Source organism: Camelus ferus, chromosome 29, assembly GCF_009834535.1.
Source record: "Camelus ferus isolate YT-003-E chromosome 29, BCGSAC_Cfer_1.0, whole genome shotgun sequence".
Lineage (NCBI taxonomy): Eukaryota > Metazoa > Chordata > Mammalia > Artiodactyla > Camelidae > Camelus > Camelus ferus.
The window spans coordinates 8339249-8363509 of record NC_045724.1 but is presented as its reverse complement, the minus strand read 5'-3'; the positions used below and the strand labels follow the sequence as shown (position 1 = coordinate 8363509).

The 24261-nt window shown below is 32.5% G+C and overlaps 1 protein-coding gene across 2 annotated transcripts in view; it reads left to right on the top strand.

Annotated features, from left to right (window-relative positions):
• Positions 1–23815, top strand: part of ZC2HC1A (zinc finger C2HC-type containing 1A) — a 43181-nt gene extending 19366 nt beyond the window's left edge. Inside the window, exons 6-10 of one of the 2 annotated variants that reach the window (XM_032470093.1) lie at positions 1720–1819; positions 2412–2511; positions 11234–11350; positions 14718–14825; positions 21245–23815. In XM_032470093.1, the coding sequence (XP_032325984.1) occupies positions 1720–1819; positions 2412–2511; positions 11234–11350; positions 14718–14825; positions 21245–21410 (591 nt within the window). In that variant the 3' untranslated portion in view covers positions 21411–23815. The remainder of the gene's footprint in view (positions 1–1719; positions 1820–2411; positions 2512–11233; positions 11351–14717; positions 14826–21244) is intronic. The other variant, XM_032470092.1, reaches the window with a different exon arrangement.
• The last annotated feature ends 446 nt before the right edge of the window (positions 23816–24261 follow it).

Here is a 24261-nt window from a genome sequence, read left to right as displayed (position 1 = left end):
CCTAATAAGAGAGGGGAAAAAACAAATCACCTCTTGAAAGGAATATTCTGTTTTTTTCTCCTGTTTGTAAGCCATTAGGTTAGTAATTCCTAATATGTACATAAAAATCCCAGTATGTAATGCTACTAGGGCCCTTCCTGCCTAAAACTTGACCTCTCAATATGTCATATGCTGTACCAGCATCTTTTATTTGTGGTAATCATTTTCCTTTTTTTTTTTTTCTTTGGCAATTAGCACAATATGAGTGGGTCACCAATCCTGTTTCTTAATCCAGTTTTATTGACTGTTTTTTTAGTAGACATGCCTCTAATATTTTCACAAGTCATTGTTGGGTCTTGTTTTCCAAGTTACTAGTTTTAAAGTCTTTACTAATAGCCTCATTGGTATTTTAGTGGGAGAGACTAACACTAACCAGATGCTCTTTTAAACCAGAAAAACCTCTTAGGTTTTCAGAGAAACAGTATCTTTATATGGGTCATCTCCAAAGTCATTTGTTCATTTGATAGACAGTTATTGAAAGTTTCCTAGTTTCCAAGTGCTTTAAAAATTGCAGTTTCTGGCATAATAGTGCCAAATAGGCATGTTTTTTGGGGTTTTTTTATATGTGTATGACCCTTTTACCAAGATTTGTTTTCATAAAAGGTCAAATACTGAATTTTGAAGAGTTACATTTTTGACTTAAAAATGTGTTTAGCCAGTAGTTTTTGGTAGTAGTGCATCTTAAATTTTATACTGATTATTGGTTGTAAATATGACTTGATTTTTGAAAATTAGGTTTAAAACCAGTTTTTTTTCATGAAGTCCAAAGCAATCTAAATAATGCATTGGGCCCAGGTACACCTACAAATACAGTAATTGCCTTATAGTTGAAACCAAGGGCTAGAACTAAGGTGGCATGAGTCTTAATTCCTGTTCTGTTGTTAAGTTGGGGTATAACCCTGGGCAAATTCATCTCTTTATATTGGAGTGAATGATCAATAAGATACTTTCATGTTCAGTAACAGAGCAAAATTTGACTGAAATAAAATACAGTGAAATAAAATTAATGATGATATCCCTCTAGAGAGTGGGAGGGGGAGAGGAAAATAAACAAAACAACATAAGCTGAAATACTCTTTTATCAGTCCATATCCCATTCATCTAACATGGTCTGGTGAGATTAGTGAATCCAGAATTACCTCTTTCTCTCCACATTGGGGCAATCCATCAGGCAGCTATTGTAAAACTTCTTGAGACTGATATATACTCTAACCAATTTTTATCAGTAGGAAATGTGGCTAGATTATAATATATGAAATATAAAACCACACTCAGGAATGTGGAAAAATCTTGACTTTTAAAGCTGCACCACCAAGTGAGCATCACTGGATGTTTCTAAGTTTTTCTATTATTTGTTTGGTGTTAAAAATCTTGACATTGAGGAAATTTTTTCCATCTGATCTATTTTGTTTTTCTTTGAACTGGGAAAAGCTGCACTTAGTTTATTTTTGCAGTGGAACATTTGAGCCAAACTTTTAGTACTCCAGTTTTGAGAAGAAACATATTTTGGGAAACTTCTCTCTAAGGAGATGTATTTTAATCTATAGTTTCTCAATTTGGGTAATTCAGTAGCTAATAAAAAGATTACTCATTTAAAGGAATGTTCACTTTTGAAATATTGGTTTACAATCCATAATCAAAAAGTGATGTTGATAAAATGTTTTATTTTCATTATTTTAGTATAAGCCACCTGCACTTAAAAAGTCAAATTCTCCTGGAACCACCTCAGCAGGATCTTCACGACTACCCCAGCCAAGTGGCACTAGCAAAAGTGTTGTAGGTAATGAAATCAATAAAATAACTTGTTTTCTTTAAACAGTGTAGGTAGAGAAGGAAATGATGATTGTAGTCTGTTCTGGGTTATTAAAAATAGATTTATAATTATGATGAAATGTGGAGGGTAAGTAATTACTTTGGGTAAAAATAAAGTAACTTTCAATAGCTTCTACTTTAGATATATTATAGTTCTTTTTTTCTTTTTTTAGCTTCTATGTCTGTTCTTCATGCTGTTACTGCTGTATCATCTCTTCAGAATTGTCTGCCACGTTCTTTTCTTGACTCTTTGACCACAGTGTTTTCCCCCTCTTTTCTGCATTTACCTCTCTGAACTTGACAATTATCCTTAATGGAAAAATCTTTAGTGGTTTAAAGATGATATTGATTACCAAAGTGTATCTTTATTTGTATGTAAGTTGTAAGAAAGAAATACAGACATTAGAAATGAAGGCTGCTGTGTGTTGTTCCTTTTGTTTTTATTTATTGCCACAAAAATTTATTGCCACTAAAGCATTGTTTTCTTGGTCAGTTTCTCTGTTTTACGTGATTTCTCTTTTTCAGAGTGTTGTTAAAACTAATACCTTTTTTATTATAAGGTGTTCCTTCAGGTAAAGTGTCTTCAGTTAGCAGCTTTTTGGGAAGCAAACTTCAGACCTTATCTCCCTCCCATAAAGGGATAGCAGCCCCTCATGTAGGGTAAGTCTACATTGAATTTAATTTATTGGTGATTCATATATATATATGCATATATAAATGATACTAAGATTTTATTTTGTTTAGGTAATTGGCTTTTTCATTAATCTTAATTTTCTAAGTGTGTCTTTTAACATACTGCTGATCAGGAGCTCACTGCTGCTGAGAGTGTAAATTAATATAACCAGTTTGGAAGAAAATACGGTGGTGTTTAGCAAGAGCCTTAAAAACATTCATATTTTCCATTGAATGGTTTTACTTCTGGGAATCTATCTAGTCTAAGGAAATGACTTAAAATATGAATGATTTTTATAATAACCATTATTTATTAAGCATGTATCAGACACTGTGCTAGACATTTTACATTATTTTTACTAAAACCTCCCCACTGCCATAGGATGAGAGGATCAGAGAAGCGAAGTAATATGCTCGAAGCCACACAGCTCTTAAGAGTTGGAAGTGGAATACAAATGGAGTCTCTTTGGATCTAAATGCTGGACTCCTCTGGCATGGTTTTATAATAATGTGAAAAAGAAGTAGAATCACCTGTATGTCTTGCTTTGAATAACAAATTATGAAAATCTCCAAAGGGATATTATATGATCCTAAAATATGTACACATTTTAAAAAGATTCTTCTGCTGTTACAAATTATGTAGGATACAAACTCCATGTGTACTTTGATAGAAACTATAAAAATGTATGTAGACAAGAAAGAAAATATGCTGAAATATTATCTGTGGGTTCTTTTCTGTTTGTTTAATACTTTTAAAATACTTTTTAATCTGTCTTCAGTTTTATATACATGGCTTTTAATAAAGTAGCATAATTAAGCTTTCACCAGTTATTTTAATATGGGAAAAGTTGTTGATAGCACTAGAGATTTTAATAGAAGTCCCTTTATTCCAGTAGAAACTCACTTTCCACTTTGATAAATCAGAAAATTGAAGGATTGCCACGAGAGCATTAGAATGTGGCCTTATGTCTTTATAGATACTGATAAAGTTGATTTAGGAAATACAGCACACATTATTTTCAAATCTATGTTATTTTGGTTTTTATGTGGGAAATATATACAATGGTATCTATCAATAGAGTAGCTCCCTTTTGTCTCCTAATTTGGACTACATAGAAAGTGTAAGACTGAAAAGGAGTTTAATGTAAGTATCGTTGTAGAAAAAGAAAACGGTCAACTAACAAGATCTGATTAGTTAAATGTTTTTTCCTTTTGTTGTGCTTCCAAGAGACAGGTTATCCTTAAGAAAGAGACAGGTTATCAGTAGAACAGGTGGTTGAAAAGTAAAAGGTTCTCTTCTTCCAGCACTAAAAAAACCGATTTGATTTTTTTTTCACTTCTCTACTGAGTTGACTGATTAGATATTTAAAGTACAGACATAGCAATACGTTTCAGCTTTACAAACAATAGTTTCATTTATAGTCAATTATGAATTAAAAGGCTGATAATTTTTAGTGCCTTGACTATCAATTGTATCAGTTGGCAATATTAAGTTGTACTGACACTCTGTAATTTTAGTAGGGCATGTGAAGCTGGCTGGTATAGTGAAAAGGGTTACTGACTGTGGATTCAAAAACTAGGTTTCTAGATCCTACTTTGTCACTAAATAACTATAGACTTTGTTCAAAGGTCTTTTCTCTGTCTCACTCTGACAACATTCTGTAACTCTGCTTACACCTTGACAACTGATCTAAGGAAATCTGACCAACATTTTTTGATATCTAGGAGAAAATGTTTTCACTAACAAGCAAAGACTTTGGGCACAATAATTTCATAAGTTATGCACTGCTACAATGCTATAAAGATTTAAAAATTTTGGTTGTCCCATACAATATTAAATTGTCAAAAATAACTATTTAAGTCCCAATTGTCCATTCTATATACGATCCTTACATATTATAGGAGTGTTTCCAACTACTGGAAAGAGAGTAGTGGTATGTGCTTCTGGCCAATATTATTGGACAGATATATTAACTATATTAAGTGGGACATTAGTATATTAAATAGAACCAATCATGGCTGCCTCTTTAGTGGCAGAACTTGTTCCTTTTTTAGAATTATTGAGGTCATGATTTGTGTTTCCCTTGCTAGATTAGAAGTTCTGATGGCAAAGTTCTGTGTGTCTGCCTTGCTTACAGGTACAGCTCTCAAATGTGGTATGATGTTTGGCATAGGCACACAAACTTTTGGTGAATAAATGAAAAAATAGTGAATCAGTAAATTAAATTTCTCATTTGTCAACCTTTTGGCACATCACCAAATCATGGTTCTGGTACTGGTGAGATAATTATTTGTGGTTTTTATGACAGTATTATTATTGGACAGACAATTCAGGATTGAATAAAGATAGGATTCAGACATCTGGTTAGCTGTACTGTTTAAGAAATTGAGCATCCTCTGAGATTAGGAAAATGAAGTCACTTCAGTAGGTTGGGATTACTTAAAGCCTGGTATGTAAAATTTTTATTGTGGTCAGCTTTAATCATACAAACCAGTGCTCTGTAATATTTAGTATTTATTGGGGTCATACCACAGAAAAATTTATCTTTTTCCTAGGAAAAATTCTCATGTTTGAATAATTAACTTCACAATCTGTGGGTCAACTGATTTTAACAACTTTTCTTAAGCAAGGCATACCCCCAATGGAAAACTGTTTTCTTATGCTAAAAGATGATTTTCTTTACTCCTAGGAGATTTTAGAAATATGATGAAACAGCATTTTAAAATAAATATTACCACACTCGAATTGCGTCAGAGAGTGTACAGTCATGCCTTGAGAATTGTGTTTTCTTAATGGTTAATTACCAGCTTAAATGGATATTTCAGCTGATAATTTTCAATAGCTAAAATATCCAGTTTCAGAGATTTACTTCTGTTCAGTTACTGTGAAAAATGGGAGTTTACTTTGGAGATAGGCTATAGTAGGTGTGGTTAAACTAGAGAAACAATGCATGTGAGGAACATTTCTTAATAAATGAAGTTGGTTTCTCATTCTTTATATTAAAAGTGAGGAGAAATGTCTAGTTTTTAAGTATATTTTGTATGAGTGGAAGCAGGCTTTTCTCATAAGCCATTTTTTGATGCGTGTAGTTTGTTTGGATCATTACTTAGATTTTTATAAACTTCTCTGTCTTTTATGATTGATCTGGAAATGTCTAAAACAACCTAGAATTGCAGAGTTTGGCTTCTTATGTGGATAACGATGATTTTTAGGCTATTGGATTAGGGAAGCTAACTTCGCCAGGGAGTTGAGATACTAAATTATCCGTATAGGATTGATGAGTTTAGAATCAAAAGTAGAAGTATGACAGATTTCAAAACTTTGAGTGCCTCAGAATGTCATAGCTATGGATGTCTACAAAGACACAAAATATCACTTGGTAAAATTTTTCCCAGTATTATTTCAAAACTCATCTTTTTATTTTACCTACTCTGCTAGTTACAGGCCTACAAGATTGAGTGGCTTATTTTCTAAGAATTCACTCTTACAGTATTAACAGTAAACAAGGACCTTCCCTGGGTTTGTTTATCCCAAATTAGAAATAGATTGATATCAGTGCCAAATAGTTCTGAAAATGCTCATTCAGCTATGAATATTTAGAAAGCCTGCCAAATTATTGTTCCTTTCTAGATAATCTTACTCATATCACGGCAGTTACATCCTACTAGAGATAGTCCTTTTAAAAGTCTAGGTCAAAATTGAGTAGTTTATCATCTATAGAAATGGATCAGCTTGACAAAAGGTAATGTATTTTTATCTAGGAATACAGGATAAAGTAGTGATACTTATCATTAATTATGGTGAAATTTTAAAAATTATCATTGGAATCTACGTTTTGTTTAGATTTTCCAAGTCTTAAAATACTGGTATCCTCTCATGTATGGAAATTTGATATTTTAGAGCAGGTGATCTTTTTAAACTACGGCCTGAGGGCCAAATCCTGCCCAGCTGTTTTTATTGGAACATGGCCACACCCAATTGTTTCTGCTTTGTCTGTGGCTGTTTTCATGCTGCAGTAGCAAGGTTGAGTCTTTATGACAGAAACAGTATAGCTCACAGAGCCTAAAATATTTCTTGTCTGGCTTTTCGTAGGAAAAGTTCACCACTCCCTTTTTTAGAATAAGTTATTGAAGGAATTAGATATTTATAGTTTGAAGATAGGAGTTTTAAGGATTCTTTATTTATTCCCAATGATGGAATGATTTTTTTAAGTCATGTGGAATATCTAGGAAGATAGGCCATAGATTAATGTTCCACAGAACCAAAGGGTTTTTTTTTTTTTTAACTTTTAAAAATTCATTGAAACACATTTCTGTGGTTGAATTGAAAGAATAGTGAGGGGTTATTACAACTACATTTTCATGTTGACTGACTAGATCTAGTGCCAATTTAGGGACCTATCCTTGAATTTCATACGAGAGTTCCGTTATATATCAGATTGCTTGCTCTGCACCAAATTTACACTATGTAGGTGTGCTTGGGTGACTTCAAAATACCTTCCTTTTTTTCCTCAGTAGCAACAAGACTACTTTAACTGCTGAATGGATTTTATTCCTGCCTCAGTTTCTTTCAGACGTGGGGTGTATCATCATCATTACTGAATTCGACCCTTTAAAAGAAAAATAGCATAGAGGCACTCTAAAAACATTGATAATGATAGTTTTGTAATGGTTACTATTAAATTGAAATTACAGTCCTCAAACTTTGTGAATAATGTAAAAATACTTAATAAGGTAGATTTTTCATTGTACTTTCCCAAAATTTATTGTCAGAGTAACCCCAGATGTAGATAATGTATAAATTCAATATTAAAATCAACAAAGGTGATTTTTTTTTTCATATCCTAAAACATGTAAGGCCTCTGAGGACAGGGCAAAACATGTAATAGACAGAGGCTTCCTAGTTCCTGTACTCATTTTATTCACATCCTTAAATCAGTTACTGAAGGTTTTGCAAGACCAAGAAAGACATAGTGAAGAAATTTCAACCGAAGAGCAGTCAGTTGGGTATAAAACTTTATATTCCTTTTGAAAATATGTCACCATTTTTGTAAAAATTTCAATCTCTTTCCAAATATTCCTTTATCTTGTTGATTCTTTGATTTACCTTTAGTGCTGCTGAAGCTTGAGGGACAGAAAAGAAGGGGTTCAATAGAAAAGGAGATGGAAGCAAGGAAGTGTTCATGTTCACTAAAATGTATATACGAACATGGTACATAAGAAATGGTCTGTTATACATATGATCTGAGATAGTTTATGGAAAGATTTAAGTATTTGAAAGGTCTTCTTTCATAAATGATTATTTTTAATTTTTTGGTAAGGTATAGTTGATGTAAAATATTATATAAGTTTCAGGTACAAAACTAGTGATTCACAATGTTTAAAGGTTATAGTCCATTTATAGTTACTGTAAAATATTGGCTGTAGTCCCCATGTTGTACGATATATCCTTGTAACTTGTTTTATGCATAACAGGTTGTACCTCTTAATTCCCTGTGCCTATCTTGCCCTTCCTTCCTTCCTTCTCCTCACTGGTAACCACTAGTTTGTTCTCTATATCTGTGAGTCTTTTCCTTTTTTGTTATATTTATCACTTTATTTCATTTTTTTTTAGATTCCACATATAAGTGTTATCATGCAGTATTTGTCTTTCTTTGTCTTACTTCACTTAGCATAATAACCTCCAAGTTCATCCATGTTATTCCAAATGGCAAAATATCTTTATTATGGCTGAGAAGTATTCTATTTTGTGTGTAGTGTGTGTGTGTGTGTGTGTGTGTGTGTGTGTGTATCTCACATCTTCTTTATTTATTCATCTGTTAATGGCCACTTATGTTTCTTCCCTATTTTGGCAATTGTAAATAATGCTACTGTGAACAAAGGTGCATGCATCTTTTCAAATGAGTGTTTTCACAATTTTTTAAAAATATATCCCCAGGAGTGGAGTTGTTGGATCGTATGGTAGTTCTGTTTTTGGATTTTTGAGGACCCTCCCTACTACTTTCCACAGTGGCTGCACCAATTTACATTCCCACCAACAGTGTTACGAGTATTACCTTTTTTTCCGCATCCTCATCAGCATTATTATTTGTGGTCTTTTTGATGATAGCCATTTAGGCAGATATGAAGTGGTACCTAACTGTGGTTTTTCTTTCTTTTGAGTGGAGATAGGGGTTGCAGTAACTTCCTCAGCACACAGTGGGAGGCCCTGCATCTTGGAAGAAATAATTGTGGTTTTAATTTGCATTTCTCTGATGATTAACAGTATTGAGCATCTTTTCCTGTGCCTGTTGGCCATCTGTATGTCTTCTTTAGAAAAATGTCTATTCAGGTCTTCTACCCATTTTTTAATTGAGTTGTTTATTTTTTTGATGTTGAGTTGTATCCACTATTTATATATGTTGGAAATTAATGCCTTATAGATCATATCACTTGCAAATATTTTCTTCCATTCAGTAGGTTGTCTTTGTTTTGTTGATGGTTTCCTTTGCTGTGCAAAAGCTTTTAAGTTTAATTAGGTCCCAGGATAATTTTAAAATTAATTACCCCAACATTGACTGTAATTTCATGGTATCTAAACAACATATAATCAAGATTTTATATATAAAACTACTTAAAAGGAATGTAAATTAAAACTTATATATAAATATGTTTGTATTAAAATTATCATTAAAATTATATAAAATGTATTTATGTAACATAAATTTAGATATTATATGATCTTGATTACATTATTGAGATTTTTAATTTTGTTTTTGTATGGTTAGACCTTGATGATAGCATAATGGTAACAAATTATAGCAGAACGTAAGTTCAGGTGATTTGAGCTTAGTAACAATATTTACTAACATTCAGCCTAAGTAACATTTGAATTGTGTGTGTGTGTGTGTGTGTGTGTGTGTACACATACATATACATAGGTAGATCAATTGAGTTGAATTTCATAACACGGGTATGTAATACAGTAAAATCATCATTGGAACCTGCCTTTTAATTAGGTTTTTGAAATCTGAAAATAGTATCAATTCTCTTATATATGGTAAATATGTAATGTTTCCACTAGACAATTACCTTTAGATTTTTATTAGATTTTGTCCATCTCCTTTGTTGTATTATTTGTAAGATTTTAGTAGTTCTTATCATATTAAAGGAATTGATTTTTTTAAATACTTCCAAATTTTAAAATTTTCTAAATTTTAATTTCAATAGCTCTTTTTTCTGAGAAAGTAAGATCTTTATTTCTTTTTCCAAATCCACAGATTTCTTTTATAAGATAAACGCTATTTGGAACAATAAATCTTTGGATTACTAATATTTTGATTACTGTTAAGTAAGTCAAACAAAAATCTGATTTATTAAATAAAATTCTAAATAGGTGAATTTTCTGGTAATCTTTCACAAATAAAACCTATAAAATTTAATCTCAAACATTTTAGAAATTTTTGTTATGTATATGTATATATTTAATGGAGGCATTTAAAATATTTTAAATAATGTGATGTAAGCACCTAATGTAAACACCATCTAATATAAGCACCTCCACCAGCGAAGTATTAATGTCAATTTTTACAACAAAATACCTGCTGTGTGTAGGATACTGAAGGAACGAATAGTGGGTAAAACGTGTCCCTCCTTATAGATACTTATTTAGAGAAATGATCAGATTCTTTTTAGACACTACACTCTCTTATAAGAACAGGCATCGGGTCTGTCTGTCTTACCACAATATTCCCTGAATGTCGCACAGTGCCTGATACGTATAGTGGGTGCTCAGGATTTCAGTGAGTAAGCAAGCACCCCTTAAAACGAGTATACTTTTTAAATTATCAAGCAATGATGTGTCATTTAAGGTAGCTCTAATTTATTAATTTTTCCTGCTACCTACTATGAATGGATATTGGTTGGTCGTAATATATATTATTTCGTTGATATAAAACAAAGAAATCTCTGCAATCCTGCAGTTTTTTCTGTTATCTTCTAGATGGAGATCCTTTATGCTTTTGGTTAAAAAAAAATTAGAAAGCTTCAGATGGCATGTCCGCTTAACATTTTGACTTGTGATTTTTCAGAATGGCCATCCATGTTTTTCACATAGGATCGTGTTTTACATTTCTCTGGATAAATTTCAGAAATAGTTATTCTTTGTTAGAAAGTCAGACAGGGATAAAAATAATAATATGTATTAGTTGATTTCTTATTTTATAGTTGGAATTTTTAAATGTGGAAAAAGTCATGAAATAATAAAGAAGGAAAAAGAGAAAAGTTCTGTGAATTTAGGGAAGGGGAAAATTGGATTAAGTGAGCTCCATGAGAACAAACATCAAATCTGTCTTTTATTTAGCAGAATAACAACTTTTAGTTCAACTCTAGCTGCATAAATTTTATTTGAAACAGTTGTTGCCCTTCTTAAGTTTGTGTTGTTGTTGTTGATTCCGTTGTCCTGCTCTGTGTAAATGTGGAACTTATTTGGATGTTTATCGAAACTGGCAGGGTGGCCTTCATAGTCAGAATTTTCATATCTAATAACAGACATTGTATGAATTATCTGAGGATTCTTTTTGACATCAGTCCTTACTCTGGTAGTCAGATAATTAAGAGCTTGGTGGGTAGATTTCTGATGAACCAAAATAATGTCTTAAATTTTTTTTTAATATAAAGACACAAACAGTAGCATTCTCCTTATGGGGTACACCTTTATATATTTTAATAGTAAGATGGACAAGTTAGGCCCTCCACTTCGAACTGGAAGACATGTGCAAAGGTTGTATGACAGTGATACAAAATCAGACAGTGCCATCAAAAGACATGAGTTATTACCCATTTACAAGTAAGTATTTGTAACGCAGTATAGCTAATCTTTTTCAGATATTTCCTTAAAGACTTTATATAATGGAATCCTATAAATTTGTACATTCCTATACTTAAATTTTTTTTTATTTCATCATTTTTAAGCCAATAAGTGCTAAATAATCTTCTAGGACTTATAACACTTTAATTTTTGATGAGCATTTCTATTGTACTAAATCTGTTTTTAAAGAGTACATTTTAATCCATTAATTTTAATTTTTAGAGGATTGAAATAGAAGTCACCTTCAATAGTTACTTTTATGAAGCTTTTTTTTTGGAGTAATATTTTTAAAAAGAAGAGTATAGGGTATATTATGCCATATATAATGTATAATATTGCTAGATTATCTTTTAGTTAAACAGACGATGAGTAATATAAAAAAGCAGGGAAAAAAGATCTTAGAAAGCATTCAACTCAGGGATCTTCAGTCTTTTTGTTAGATGGTTACAAATTCCACATAAAGCAGGTAAAGGACATGACACTGCCAGGCAGACACCCATCTTCATGCTGGCCCAGCAAACTGTGAAGAGAGGCTAGAGTGGCAGTGGCAGTCTTGGAACTTCCAAGTACGTCTTCGAGCTTTACTAGTTTGGGCCCCAAAACCAAGTCTAGCCTTCTCATTTTAAAATGATGAAATTAGGATCTAATAAATTAAATTACTTACTAAAATTGAAAAATGTTATTAAATAGAGTTCCCTTGGTTAACTTTTAAACCAAGGCCTATTCTTACCAATAAATAATATATTTAACTAGATATACAATAAAACAAAGTTGGGAAAAGTCTTTAATATGTTAGCAGCCATCATGTGTTATTTTTAAGTAGTTAGTGATAAATCCTAGGAGGAAGAATTTGTGCCCTGGGCCATTTTTCTTTGTACTACTACTGCTGTCTGTACCCTCTGAAGCAGATCTCAAAGAAACATTGATTAGCCATTAGGATAAAGTACAATTCCAAAATTAAACCTCCTTTTATTATTGTTTGAACTGTATAGCAGGCTGATTATAGACACATAGTAAGAGTAGCACTTTTCAGACTCTGGCCAGAAAGAAAAATGTGTTGACCATGTGAGACTAGGGCCATGTGTTTTAAGTACTGATCAAAACAGTTCTACCCAGTCTCTTAAGGATGGTTCTTGTCATGCTGATTTCACCTCATAGCGGATGTTACTAAAAATACATGACAGGCATTTAATAATTGCAGCTGTTGTTGATAATCATATTTTTCTTTAATTTTTAAAATAATTTTCTAATTATTTGAATAACTTTATTGATAAATTGTGTGTGTATATGTGTGGGTGTGTTTGTATTTTTTTAACATTTTTTATTGATTTATAATCATTTTACAATGTTGTGTCAAATTCCAGTGTAGAGCACAATTTTTCAGTTATACGTGAATATATATATTCATTGTCACATTTTTTTCTCTGTGAGCTGCCATAAGGTCTTGTATATATTTCCCTGTGCTATACAGTATCATCTTGCTTATCTATTCTATAATTTTGAAATCCCAGTGTATTTTCTATATATCTCATGTACACATTATGTGAAGGTGATAGGATTTCTAACAAGACTGTTCTATAGCCAAAAAAAAAAAAAGTGCTTCCCATTCCTCTTATGACTCTTACGGGAAGAACTGCCGTTCTTCCAATGAATTTTTAGAGATTGAATTCCTAAAAAGGCACATGGCAGTTCTGAAACATCCCTAGCAGGGCTGTGTAAAAGTAGAGTAGGAATACCTCATGGATGGACTTGTAGTGATCATTTGAAGGCCATTTCTTGAAGCGGTCCAGGGTAACTCATCCATGCATCAGGATGATTCCTGTCCAAGTTTAGAAATAATTTAAAGTAACTATTCAAGGGAGCCTCCCTTTGAGTGACAGTATTGAGTATTGAAAATAAGATTTGTAAAAAGACCCACCTAAATTCAAGTTCAAATACTCTAGCCATGTAATAGTTTTGCAGTTTACTTAGTCTGTCTGAATATGAGTCTCTTCAACTTTAAAATGGGAGTGTTATCTTCTGAGATTTTTGTGAAGATTAAACAAAGCAAAATAGGTATAGTACTTAGCATCGTATTTGGCATGTAACTGCAGCTCGAAAAATAGTAGATGTTATTACCTGCCTGTATGTGGGAGGTAGGTCTTTAACTTTGCTATGTAAGTAGAGAAGGAAGATTTTCAGCAAAAGTTTGAGAACTTCCAATCTAAAGGAATTTTTTAAAGTATTCTGATTGTTCATATAACACAACATTGATTATCTCTGAAATGAAGAGTTGACGAAATTTCTAAAGAGGGGAAGGGAACTAACATTTTATTGAACATCTGACCCCTGGTTCTGCAACATACTAGCTGTGTCCCCTTGAGTAAGTTACTTAACTACTCTTCCTCAGTTGGCACATTTGTAAATGGAATTAGTAATCCTTCCTACTTCATAGGATTATTATGAGGATTAAATAAATTTTACATGAAAGAGAAATGTAGCTCTACCACATGTAGTAAGCACTTTTATATAAATGTTAACTTGTAGTAGCAATAGCCATAGTAGTAATAATAGTATTACCATCATCATAATCAACTATGCTAAATGTTTATATAAATTACAGTTTATATATCTGACTTCCTATAAGATAATGATGATGGTCACATTTTATAAATGAGGGAAATTGGACTCAGAGAGCAATTGGGATTTGAACCCAGATTCATCTGAATTCCAAAGCCTTTACTTTTACCATTAGACCATCATATAGCCATCTAAGCTTTCTTTGATTCCTGAAGTTTCAGAAAGGGAATTCAGTGATGATCCAACCAAAACTCTTTACTGATAACAAATAGCCCAGGCTGTATAGTTGGTGAAATGAAATCTTTAAAGGCAAAATTATATTAACCCACTTATTTTAGTTGCTGTTTCCAAGAACAGACTTTCATAAATAGAATATTATCCTCTTAAAATGGTTAGCTAATTTTTTAACCACATTTCGTATGCTTCACATTATTATTTAACAGTTATTCATAGGCACTGAACAAACACATTTCTATTTTGAGAAAACTATATATTTAAACTTAAATTTGAAGGCTTTTAGAATGATTAACTTATAAATTTCGTGTAAAGAACATATACATGTTTCAGTGATTTTTTGCCCCAGGCACCGTTACTAAATGCAGAATGCTTTGGTTTATCCTTGGTATTAAGGATTTCAGATTTGAAATAATTATTTGGATTTTAATCTTTTGAACTTACTTCTCTACAGCTTCTAATTATTTTTCTAGTCACGCAAATAAGCAATTTGAGAAATAAATGCTTACTATTCAATAGTTTTTTCATTATGGCCTCTCTTTCTCTCTTCTAGAGCTAACATCAAACCTCGAAATTCCACACCACCTAGTTTGGCTCGAAATCCTGCCTCAGGTGTGCTTACAAGCAAAAGGAAAACATATACGGAGAACTACATGACCAGGTATATTTAGCTCTGATATTATAATAAATAAAAATGAGTGTTATGCAGTTTTCCAAGGGACATATACAAAAATTTCTATCAGGCCATTCATAGAAAATCAAATATTTCCTTTGCTATATTATTTAATTTGGCTTTTACATTATACATTAAAGAAATAGTTTGGACATAAATAATGTTTTCTTGTACTTGTAAGTTTTATGGTAAATGCTCAGGGACAATTTGTTCAGTTCCACTAGATGCATTTGGTGTTTTTTATGTCTTAATTTTAACTACAACATGATTATTTTTACCTTTACAAATTGAATAATAGACCCTTTATACCACTGCTATTATAATTTTCAGCCTCATTTTAATACATTTAAACTCCCCTGCTGAAATTGTGATTATCCATGTACTTCTGTTTCTATTCTGTGACAATATTTGCACAACTTCAACATTCACTCTATTTTTAAGCATATAATGAAATCGTTCCAGTTATTTATTTTTTTATATGTATCCCATCTTATTTGAAAAAGTTTTAAGGAAAGATACGGAAGGCCATGATGTATAGTGAGATAATTTTTTTTTAATGAAAGAAGAATAGGAAAAGGAAAGACAAGAATTAAAAGAAACAGTGAAAAAAGGAGTTTGATTAGTCCACAAAAATATCTGTCATGAGCCCTGCAGATAGATGAGCCCTGGGCCAAAAATTGGCAGCCAATTTACAAGAGAAGATAGAAGTACTTAGTTACATGATTCATGATGTCTGAAACAAAAAAATAAATCTCTTTCTTTCTAAAAGTACAACTAGTCTTGAGGCCCCAAAATTTCTCCTGTGATTTCTCATAAGGAAGCACTGGATAATTTAATGGATAATTTCTTAATTAGCATCCCTACTGAATCCATGCTAAATATGGCAATAGATTTCCTAGTTAATTTTTTTTTTTAGGATGCCTTCGATGCAGGCCTACAACATGATATCCTATGATTCACTAAAAACAGTTGTAATGTGGGTGTGTTATGTATAACTATATGTATATTGTCTGCTTTTGTTATAAGTATATAACATATACAGCTATCCATTATTCAGATTTCATCCAGGGACAGATTTTTCAAGTATCTAAGATGGTAGATCTCAAGCTTCAGTTGCTCATTAGAAAGAAGCATCTGTGGAGCTTTCTAAAAATGAATATGTTGAGGTTCCTCCCAGAAATTTTGATTTCTTTGGCTTGGAGAGTGGGATCTGGGCATCTGCCATTTAAAAAGTTTTAAGGGTGTTGCTTATGCATAAAATGAGAACTATAGAGGAACTGGTGAATTGCTGTTTTTTCAGCTAGGTGTTTTTAATAAATGCTGTTTGTTTCACCTGAGATTTTGATACATTGAATATCAAAGAAGTGAACTTAGGTTTCTTGGAGTCCTGGAGTGTGGCTCTACTATGTTACTGAATACGTGTGGAGCCATGTGATTTGAATCAATGCTGAGTATAGGGTTAGCATTCTATTATAAAATGGAAAACTTAATAAATACATATGCTTAAATAAAAGGATTATTTTATCTTTCCAAAGAAGTAGACAAAAGAAGTGTCAACAGGCTGGAGCAAAACATCACATTAAAAAAAATAAGTTTGGGTTATTCTTTTGTTTTTGTTTTTCTTTTTCTTTTTCAATGGTTTATATGTGATGGGAAGCCCTGAGCCTTATTCACTTGACTTATACTCTACCCTCATTCCAGACAGAAATAATTATAATCATAACATGGAGAAATCTCAAGAGATTTATTTTTCTGAAGGTATGGTAGATTGCATTTCCTGGATAACCCTTCCACCTAAAACATCTAGAAATGTTGTATTGAAAAGAACAAGTATCTTTTTTAACGTATATCTTAGCTCTCAGGAAAGTAAGGGTAACTGCCACAGAATAAAAATATAAAGGAAGGTAGAGATCAAATTGGTATTTTAACTGTGACACTGCAGTTGCTTTTGAGGTTTTCAGTAATTTTCACTGTGCAGAGGCTTGGGTTTTAATGTCATTGTGGAAGAGAAGAATTAATTTCTGGTACAGAAATGCAGTGTCAAAAACTCAACTTTCCCTTCCCTTCCTCACCTTGCCTCTTGCTCTAAGCCAGGGTTGTTGCAGTGCTCAGCAAGGGGTCTTAAGCTTGGCCAGAGATACTCATATGATGGTACATTACTTTTGTCATTGGAAATATTTACAGGAAATGTGGGATGATAGCAGGGCAGCATCAGGTGTTTTCTCTTTCATGGGAGCCCTTGCAGCAGTCCTGGAGCTCATCTTCCTTAGCTGTCCAGCTGACAGCTTAGGTATGAGAGAGCAAGATCTCATAGGTGGGTGTAGGGACAGTTTAATTAGCAATCCTTTGTCCCCAAAGGGAAGCAGTATCTCTTATAACAGTTCCATAGGCATAGCTTCCCGGTTGTCCTGAGGGCCATGTCTAGTTTCAGTGGACCGCTTATAAGTGCTGTTGCCTAGAAACTGACATTTCACCTGTGTTGGATTTTCATTAAACAGAGCTAGGGAGTTTTCCCAAGGTCAAATAGGTCCACAGAAAAGTGGAAAAGGTTGTGTTAATCCTTCTGTCATAGTATTCAGAGGGTCATCTCTCAGTGAAAGGGTGGATTAGAAAAAAAAAATCCACTAACCAGGAAAAGAGACCCAAGAAGACTTGTCTATCTTAGCATGGCTCAGAGGGATGCGAGAATTCCCGCTGATAATTGATTAACTATAGGCTCACCTGCACGGAAGTGTAAGGTTTAAAAGTACAGTATCTGCATATTCTAAGAAATTCTTAACTGAAAAAAAAAAAAAGATACTTTTGATTAGGTGTTCCCTTGGAGCCTGTAAAAGCAAAACCAAAGCAAATCATCTTTGGTGTGAAATACCCTTAACCTAGACTTCCTGATTCTCACAGTGAGCAAATGTGAGCTCACAATTCTAAATTATAAATCACACATGGAAACTTCAAACTATTTGAAGAAATAAGCAGTCATAAGTGAGAGCAAAAAAAAAAAACACAAGTACCCATGACTTTAGATATTGAAATCATCAGATAAATCTTATAAAGTAAGTCAGTTTAAAGTATATAAAGAAAAAAGAGAGGGAATTGAAGTCTCTGTGACAATATACCATCACAAAAAGATTAGAGCATCTTTACAAAAGAACCAAACAGAACTCAATATAAGGAAAAAACTCAAAATATAGTGTTTAAATTGTAGATTAGACACAGCTGAAGAAGAGAGAAATAAGCTAAAGGATAGATTTAAAGGCATTATCTAGAGTGGAGTCCCAAGAGAGAAGGGAGATGTGAGGGAGATTTTTAATTTTTAAAGTCTAAGATTGTTGAATCAGGGGTCAAAAGAAGAAAATCGAGTGAGAGACAGCATTTTTGAATAATTTATACCTGAAAATAATCCAGGATTAATGAAAAACACAAGTTCTCAAAATCAAAGAACAACAATCCCAAGCAGGATGAATAAAATGAAAACAACATATAGATGGAACTGTAATGAAACTTGGGAAGACAGACTGTGAGAAGATCTTAAAAGCAGCCACAGGGAAAGAATATTACTTAGACAATGTGAGGATCCCCCGGCTAGTACACAGCTCACTTGTGGAGCCAAAGACAGTGGAATCAGCACATTCAGGGTGTTGAGGGAAGTTAACTGCTGACCTTTGATTGTATACCAACTGAACCAGTGGTTCTCCAACTTTACTGTGCATCAGAATCACCCAGAGCACTAATTTTAACACAGCTTGTTGGCCTCACTCAAGGATTTCTCACTCAGTGAGTCTCGAATGGGGCACAAGGTTTTGCATTGATAGTAAGTTTCAGATAATGCTGATGCTGCCAGATTGAGGACATCACTTGTGAACCAGTGACCTAAACTATCAAAGAATGAGAATGAAATAAAGCCATTTTCAGACAAAAAAATATTGAGAAAATTTATCATCTGTAGACCATGACTAAAAGACCATTCAAAGAGTGTACCTTAGAAAAGAGGAAAGTGTCCAAAAGAGGTGGAATTTTGCAAGAAGGACTGGTGAGCAACGAAGTTGACAAATAAGTAAATCTAAATTAGTACTGAGTACATGAAATAGTAAAGATAAAACAGAAATTAATGAAATAAAAAGATTATAACAGCATTAAGGAAAAACCTGGTGGTCAATGGGAGCTTCCTCCAATATGGTGCCCAGCAGCTGCTAGAGATCCTGATTAGAGCACTCTGAATCTTGGCCTCTGCATCGTTGTTGGCAGGAGTAGAGAGGGAACTTCAGAGTTCTTTGTGATACTTCACCTTTAACTTCCCTGCTCATCACTACTGTCATCAAGTTGAATTTTGCCAGGCCCTTTGTTCTAATTTACTTAGTCGTCACTACATGCTGCAGACTCTTCTTTCATCCTTCGTCCCCTGTGTTGCAGTCCTCAGGGCTCTGAACAATCTCACTGCCACCCTGTACTGTGTCCCCTTTGCTTTATTGTTTGCTAGCTGACATGCTGTATATGTTATTTATGCTGTGTTTTGTCTTCTCCATAAAACAGTAAGCTCCCTAAGCACAAGGAGTTTAATCTGTTTTGTACGGCTCTAACTCTAGGATCAGGAGGAGTACTTGACAGAAACTAGGCTCTCAGTAAATATTTTTTTAAATAAGTGAATGAATAATACATGAGGAGGACTAACAAAGCAAAAAATTTGGTTTGGGAGAAGATGCAAATAATATGCAGAATGAAAAGAGAAATGTAACTGCAGACACAGCAGAGATTTAAAATTACAAGAACATCATGCCAGTAATTTGAAACTTAGATGAAACGCATGATTTCCTAGAAAAAGATAACTTACAAAACCTGATTTCAAACAAACTTGAAATTATGATCATTGAAGAAATTGATTCAGTAATTAAACTTTTCCGGGGGGAAGGAAGTGAAAAACAACATTCTTCAACTTCTTTTCAAAGGTTAGGAAACTTTGATACCCAGACTAATAAGAGAATGTAAAATTATGATCAGTCCTACTTATAAACTTGAAAAAATGCATAAAATCTCTAAGAATTTTAGCAGACCCAATCCACAAACATGAAATTCATGACTCTCTAGATTTATCACAGAAAATAAAATTGATTTAATTTCAGAAAGTGTTAATATAACTTAATCACATCAACAGATTAAAGGATTAAAAAAATTGGTCAGTTTTTATATATGTATACACACACATGATTTACCACCTATTTTTAATTTAAAAGAAGAGCTTAGAAAATTAGGAATAGAAGAAATTGCCAAGAACACTAGATTTACTAGAACCCTACATCAGTCTTCATATTTGGTGGTGAATAAAAGAAGCGTTTTCTGTCAAAACAGAAATAGCACAAGAATGTCAGCTATAATCATTTCTATTTTAACCTAACTAGTAAGAAAAAAAACATTAAAATTACAAGACATGGAAAGGACACAAAACTTATATATAATATGATCATATTTAGAATATCCAAAAAAATGAATGAATAAATATAATTGTCTTTTAGTAAATTCACTGGTTTTGTTATTAGTATATTGAAAGTTATTGCAGTCTATCAGCAACAAACAGAAAATGCAGTTTTTAGAAATACCCATGCACAGATACACACAGATTCAGGGTGCACAGGAATAAAACTGAAAACCAAGCAAGAACTTTAATTTTGATAGAGAGAATGACACAACTTCAAAGATGGTGAAACCTAAGTAAAAATGTACCTTCTTTATAAAATAGAAAATTCAATATTATGAAACTTTTTGTAAAGCTATCTATTATCCCTTAAATCAGTGCATAAATTCAGTGCAATTTTCAAGCAAAATATATGAATCCTGAGAAGTTCTTTTCATATGAACTTAGCTAGGGCAAGTTAAAGAAGAATGCATGGATGATTTATGAAGCTATAGTAATTAAGAAAGTGTGATACTGATTCAAGAGTAACTAAATAGAATAGTGGATCATGATGGAGTGATTAGAAAAAGACCCCATGAATTCTTTTTTTTGTTTGTTTTAATTGAAGTATAGTTTACAATGACACACATACATTTCTTTTCATATTATTTTCCATTATAGGTTACTACCAGCCATTGAATACAGTTCCCTGTGCTCTACAGTAGGACCTTGCTGTTTGTCTATTCTGTACATAGTTTGTATCTGCCAATCCCAAACTCCCAGTTTATCCCTCCCTCCCCCTCCCCTGTAAACATAAGTTTGTTTTCTATGTGTGTGAGTCTGTTTCTGTTTTGTAAACGAGTTCATTTGTGATTCTTTTTTAATCTGAACTAGAAGAATATTAACTATGAGATTAAGCAAGCTTTAGTTATATTTACTATTATGTTCTCTTTCCCAAGGGTTATGGGTTAAAAACTACTGACATGAACTTTGTGTTTCTGCTTTTTTTTCGGTCCCTCTCCAGGCCAGATGGAGACTATGTATCTTCACTTAATGGCGGAAACATTAAAGGCATTGAAGGAAATTCAACAGGACACTTATCAAAATTCTGCCACGAGTGTGGGACTAAATACCCAGTAGAATGGGCAAAGTTCTGCTGTGAATGTGGCGTTCGAAGAATGGTTCTGTGAACAGAATCCACAAAGAAAAAGAGCTAAGTCCAGATTTACGACTCACTGCTGGGACATCTAGAGCACTTCCTCTAAGTGACTTTGTGCTAAAATTATTCAAAATACTTTTTTCAACAATTTTTGGAGCATAATCCTTTGGCTGTTTAATGTATGTGTGTAGGTGTGTGTATATACTGTACATAATAAATACCTGATAACCCAGACCGTGCCATTCAAGGAAATAATCACGTATCATAGGTCAGAAAGTAACTTCAAGTGGAATCATTACGTTTGGTGTTGTTTTTTGCTGTTGTTAAAGCACATGAAGCATACCTCCCCGGGCTCTCGAACGCTAGTGCTTGTTAGCCCGTCAAGCTTTAGGATGGTCATTGCTTGAGAGAAAAATCAGAATAAACATTTTTATTATTGGTGCCTATTTTCAGATAGTATCATTGCAGGATGGGATGCTTGGAATTTTGGAACCGAAGAGAATATTTTTAGTTTCAGTTAGTTATGTAGGTCATTTTTCTGTAGAGCTCTTTAACAAATTTATAAATACTTTAAAAAGGAAAAAACCCCTACAGGTCTATGTTGTCCTTTATTCGGAATATTATTGATTATATAATTTAGAGATCTTTACTCATTCTTTAAAATGTAATTATGCAATTTTCTTTTCAGAGACACAAGGCTGAAAATACAAATGTATCTTATTCTAGTTAGAGCTTAATGATTTTTTTTTAAATCAGTGTGCTCAGTGTGTATTAGTTGAGCATATATCCTTTCTACTTTTGTCTTCAAATTTAACTTTTTTTCTTTCTTTTCCACAATCTCATGTCTGAAGAGTAGTTTTAATTGACAACTTCAGCTTCATTTTTGCAAACTTTGTAAATGTAATTATTTAATATAAGATGCACAAAATTCCTTGCAGAATCCTGTGTTTATTTCTATGTATTTGAATTCAGAAGAAATTATTACAGTGGGTTTTAAAGCAAACCATCTTACCTAATAAATAGTAGTTTCAATAATAGTGCAGGGCATGCAGATAAAAAGTATTTGAATTTTAGTCACTTGAAGTATAGTTAGATGTAGTTATGAGTAAGTTAAGGGAATATCTAATTTTTCCTACTCACATTTTCTTTTTAGTGTTTAATGCTGAAACACCATTTACATCACCATAAAAAGCCACTGAAAATGTATTGCTTTAATGAATGGCTGTTTTGTTATGTAATTAAACATTCACAAAAAATTAATTATACATTCTCTTTAACTTTGACTAAAATAGGGCTTTTAATCATTGTCACTTTCGGTGTAACATAGTATTTAGTAGTAGATGTCCTTGATTGCTTGTACAGCCATATTCAGTAATTCAGTAGTCATTTCTGTTGTGTCAAACCTGAAAGAGCCTTGATCTTACAAAGGTACAAGTAAATCTTTAACAGGCAATTTCTAGCCTCTTATTTATGATTCTGATCAACTGTAAGGATCAGTGTAGAAATTTGTGGCTTATAACTTTCTCTGCAATGTGTTTATACTTTATAATTTTATTCATTAGTTTTTTAATTTTGTTTTTCATTTGGGCGGGGGATAACTCAGAGTTAGTGGAATTGTTTACCTTATAATTTCTTTCCTGACTTTCTACTAATTTTTTTCTTGGTTGTCTTTATTCAGTCATATTGGTCAAAAGAAAGGGTGCATCAACTAGAATAAGCTGTAATAAATTTGGGAGAATAATGTACGTATTAGGATTGCATTTCAATAGTTTATGTTCTTCTGTTCTAATTGTTATAAATCATATGAAGAAGAACTTTAAACTTTTGTTTTGCTGAGGATTGAGCACTATTTTCCTTCAAGTAGATTTTCAAAGACCACGTAATTTTTGTCTGCTCAAGAAAGGGGGTAGGTAAATGAGCTTAAACAAAGTGGCACATGTTTGTTTCTCACAGTAGCAAGTAAATGTTATAATGTACTACATAGGAATGAGTTGTTAAGAAATCATCCAATTCTAGAATCCAGAGATTATTATAAACAGTAAGTAGGTGAAATATATTTATGAATTATAAAACATGTTGATGCAATGTATTTAAATGCATTTTTATATTACTTGCATATATTATTCTCACATTGATTTATTGTGCAATAGTTCAGATTTTAAGAAATTTTCCTAGATCTATGCATCATTTATTTTATTTTTATTTATTTTCCTAAGTATTTGCCAGTGTGGTAGAATTAAAAAAAAAATGACTGTAAGCCTAAATTAAAATTGTAAAAATTGCTTTTATGTTATTCTGGAAGTTACTAGCTTGAAAAAGTAAGATTATTATGGCTGCTGTTGTGTCTTGTTCACTCTGTTTTTTATTACAAATAATGTCTTCACGTTTGAACCTATTCAATAAAGACATGAAGCAAAAAATGCTAGTTGATTATCATTGATGTCTTTTCTTTTATCTAGACACAGGTAAAAAGATGGAAATGTACTGAAATATAAAGAAAATATTCAAAGTTGAAACACAGGCTTTTCAAAGAGAAAACAGTTTTCATTGGCAGTTTTTTTGGTCCCATCAGCTTTTCAAGAAAGTTATTACTATTTTATTGAATTGAAGTGTTTTATGATTTCAAAGTATTACAGAATATGTTTCTTCACAAGATTTTTAAAGCATAGAAACATTAGAGCCAATAAAATTTAGCAGTTGAAAACAGAGAAGTCAAGGTTGATAGGAAACTTGGATATTTGTAATTACGTAATATACAATTCAAAGGCAAAAAATATTTGTGATGAATGCTTTGTGATTCGACCATCATATTTAACATTTTAAACAGGTGTTGTGTCTAGTAGAAATATGATCAGATGAGACATATTTAATTTGAACTCAGT